This window comes from Gekko japonicus, unplaced genomic scaffold, assembly GCF_001447785.1.
Source record: "Gekko japonicus isolate JY-2015 unplaced genomic scaffold, Gekko_japonicus_V1.1 scaffold4364, whole genome shotgun sequence".
Taxonomy (NCBI): domain Eukaryota; kingdom Metazoa; phylum Chordata; class Lepidosauria; order Squamata; family Gekkonidae; genus Gekko; species Gekko japonicus.
The window spans coordinates 51,814-55,624 of NW_015169920.1; the positions used below are offsets into that span (position 1 = coordinate 51,814).

Below are 3,811 nucleotides of genomic sequence, written 5' to 3' on the forward strand. Positions count from 1 at the left end.
AGAGCAAACTAATTTAGGCAGCAGCCAAATCGCTCACTCGCTCACCACTTTAACGCCGGTAGTTCACAAAGTAGAATTTTTGCTCACGAGACTTAGAGCTTAGAGGGAACATTGGTTAGGGCTCTATTATGGCTGCAGTCACACGGAGCATTAGCCACGACGATCCTGCAGCATGTTCCCTCTAAGCTGTGGAGTCTTGTGAGCAAAAATTCTACTAAAATTCTTCTAAGTTGTGAGTGAGCGATTTAGCTACTGCATTAATTAGTTTGCTCCGGAGCCCTCCTTCCTGAGCTAAGACAAAAAGGTGTGAGCCGGAGGCTAACAAACTGTGAGCTAGCTCACACTAACTCAGCTTAGAGGGAACACTCCCCCCCCCCGCTTTGCTTCTTAGCCATTATGCCTCTGTTTTCATGTCTCTTTCCTCCTCAGGGCATGGCGACTGTCATTCCCAAGGTCACCCAAGTGGATAATTCCTCCGATTTCTTGGGCAACGTTCCTCACCGCAAGCACCCCGGGATTGTCCACCTCAAAGCGGTTACGCTTCCACCTGAGTTAATAGAGTCTGCTCGCTTTCTGGTGGCCGGTGAGTAAAATCCAGAGTGGGGGACGGGGGAAATGAGATGGATGAGGGCCTTTCTGGGGGTCTTTTGGGACACAGGACTGTTAAATGAGCCCAACTGAATTTTTCGTGGCATCCAGAACGACCGTTCTGTATCCTTTTTAGCTGGTCCTCTGAGTGGCTTTGGGCAAGGCGTGTGGGTTCCGTGTGCCCCCCGTCGTCGTGGAGAACGGCAGTCTCAGTGCCTTTTTGCTCAGAAGTACTGGGAAGCTATCGGAATAGTTGAATCCTCCATCAGTGTTCCAAAATCTCTTCTTCCTTAAAAGGAAAAAAAGAGAATGGCAGTATGTGTCTGCTTCTAAAATGAAGCCATGCTCTGCTTGGTGTAGGAGAGCCAGTTTGGTGTGGTGGTTGAGTGCGCGGAGTCTAATCTGGGAGAACCGGGTTTGATTCCCCACTCCTCCACTTGCACCTGGCTGGATGACCTTGGGCGAGCCGTAGCTCTGATAGGAGCTGTCCTTGAAAAAGAGCCATTTCTGTCAAGAGCTCCCTCAGCCCTGCCTACCTCACAGGCAATGTTCCCTCTAAGCTGTGGATCCTTCGATGTTCCTTCGAACCTGAGTCTCCCAAACCCTAGTCTTGCACTCTAACCACTGCACCGTGTCGGCCCTCGTTATGTTTGACTTAATTCATGCATCAAGCCTTGCATTTTCCAGGAACTTGTTCCCAGTTGTATTTTAAAAGTGAATGTGCACCGGCTCTTTCTTTCTCACACACTAGTGGAACGTGTGTGTATGTTCATTTTAACGTACATGCAAGGATTTAGTCTGACTCTTAACTGCTCACCCGCACAGGCTCTCAGTCGCATTGCCATCTATTATTTATGTAGTACATTTTTATCCCATTGTTTCTCCAAGGAGCTCAGGGTTGTGGGTATTCTCCCCCCCCCTTCTGTTTCATCCTCCTAACTGCCCCGTGTTGCAGATTAGGATGTATGTGTAGCTAGTCCAAGGTCATCCAGGGAGCTCCGTGGAAAAGTGGAGGTTCGATCTTGAATCTCCCAGGTCCTAGCCTGGCACTAACCCCAGAGGCTCCGTTGTCACTGCTCCCTGGGTAGGTAGCCCCAACCCCAGACACTCCTGTGATGCTGCCTTTGTCCCGTCAGAGCCTTCTCCAGATAACATAACATAAGAACATAAGAGACGCCCATGTTGGATCAGGCCAATGGCCCATCCAGTCCAACACTCTGTGTCACACAGCGGCCAGAAATACCAGGTGCCGTCAGGAGGTCCAACAGTGGGGCCAGGACATTAGAAGCCCTCCCACTGTTGACCCCCCCCCCCAGCACCAAGAAGACAGAGCATCACTTGCCCCAGAGTCTCTATCTATACCTTGTGGCCAATAGCCACTGATGGACCTCTGCTCCATATGCTTATCCAATTCCCTTTTGAAGCCGTCCATGCTTGTAGCACCCACCACTTCCTGAGGCAGTGAATTCCAAGTGTTAATCACTCTTTGGGTGAAGAAGTACTTCCTTTTATCCGTTCTAACCCGACCGCTCAGCAATTCCATGGAGTGCCCACGACTTCTTGTATTGCCCACGAGATCCCACTCCTGCCATTCCCACTGCCTTAAATGTCAGAAGCCTAAAAACACAGAACTGCATTTTGTTAAAGCACTCATCTCGCTCCAGCGGTTGCCCACCGGTTGTCTGGGTGGCGGCGGCGGCTGCTGGCTGCTGTCCCTGTGGCTCTTCTGAGTAGGGCTGCCAGTTGCCCACTTCTGCCTGCTGAGGGGCCCTTGGCTTTCCAGTGGGAGAAAGGTCCAGGGGTGGCAGTTACATTGCACCATACCACATCCAGCTGAAAACAAGACCATGGGAATTTTGTGGGGGATGCCCAGAACTTTGCTGGATTCTCTTAGGGCACGTCTGGGTTGTTGGCCAGATGTCTATCCCAGAAACATTCTGCGGGATAGAACGGCTGCCACAGATGGACTCTCTTCTACTCTGTGCCCTGTTTGTTGGCCTTGCAGGACACTATGAGAGACAGGATGCTGGGCCTGATGGGCCGCCGGTCTGATCCAGCAGGGATCTTCTTCACTGAAGCCACGCAACAATTGCTGGCCCCCATCTAAGTCGCAACACAGTCATGGCGGTATGGGAAGCTACTGTGTTGTCGTGGTTAGAGAGTACCGGACTGTCAGTCGAGAGATCACTCTCAAGTTGCTTCTCTGCTATGGAGCTCAGTGGATGACCGTGGGCTGTCTGTTCTCTCGAGGTCTAATTTAACCTCAGGAGGCTTTTGGGAGGAAGAGATGGGCCACGTATGCCGCCTTGAGCTCGTTTGGAAGGGCAGGGTGAGCTAAGAGAGTGTGAGGGTCTGGGTGGTAGGCAGGGGGGGAGCAAAGGTGAACACAGGAACCATGCTGGATCAGACCGAAGGCCCGTCTAGTTCAGCATTCTGCTCATGCAGTGGCTGACCAGTTGCCTCTGGGAAGCTCACAAGCAGGATGACGGCAGCTGCTACTTTCCCCAGTTGTTCTGTTGTCCTGGCTTTGGCTGCTAGCTGCTAACTGGAAGTGGCCTCATTCTATCCCATTCTCTGTAGAATGGCTGGGCTCTGGAGTCGGGGTGGGGATGGGTGTGTGTGGCTCAGTGGTAGAGCACTTGCTTTGCATCCAGAAGGTCCCAAGTTTGAGCCTTGGCGTCTCCGGTTTTTATAAAACAATCAGTTAGTAGGTGATTTGAAAGATCTTTTCATGAGACCCTAGAGAGCTGCTGCTAGTCAAAGAAGGCAGGACTGGCCTTGACTAGAGATGTGAAGGCCCGGAAAAAAACCCAGAAAAATTCAGTAAAAAAACAGTTTTTTCCCGTTTTTTTCCTGAAGCCTTTTTTGTTTTTCCCCAAAAATTGGAAACATTGAAAAAAGAAAAGGAAAGGAAAAAAAATTGATTATGGAACGTTTTATTTTAACATGATGAATAAAATATTTTAAGACAAGGTGTTCAAATATTTTCCAAATCATTTCTAAAATATATATATATGGTATCAGATTGATCTAATTTCTGTGTACTGAGGACAAGCAAGTCCTAGGTTACAAACTGAACTCTCCAATGCAAGAACAAGATGCATTTCTTCCTTTAGGAGGTGCGATTGTCAGAAGAAAATAAAAAAGTTTCAGTTTTGTTTTTGCATGTGGATGGGTATTCTGTTTGTAATAATTGTTTGGACACACTATATTTTTAATATGC

The 3,811-nt window shown here is 49.1% G+C and overlaps 1 protein-coding gene across 1 annotated transcript in view; it reads left to right on the top strand.

The window, feature by feature from the left end:
* The window catches only part of METTL17 (methyltransferase like 17), a 28,202-nt gene that overhangs the window by 4,070 nt on the left and 20,321 nt on the right, over positions 1–3,811 (top strand). Inside the window, exon 2 of the mRNA XM_015417526.1 lies at positions 430–583. Coding sequence (XP_015273012.1) covers positions 430–583 — 154 coding nt within the window. The remainder of the gene's footprint in view (positions 1–429; positions 584–3,811) is intronic.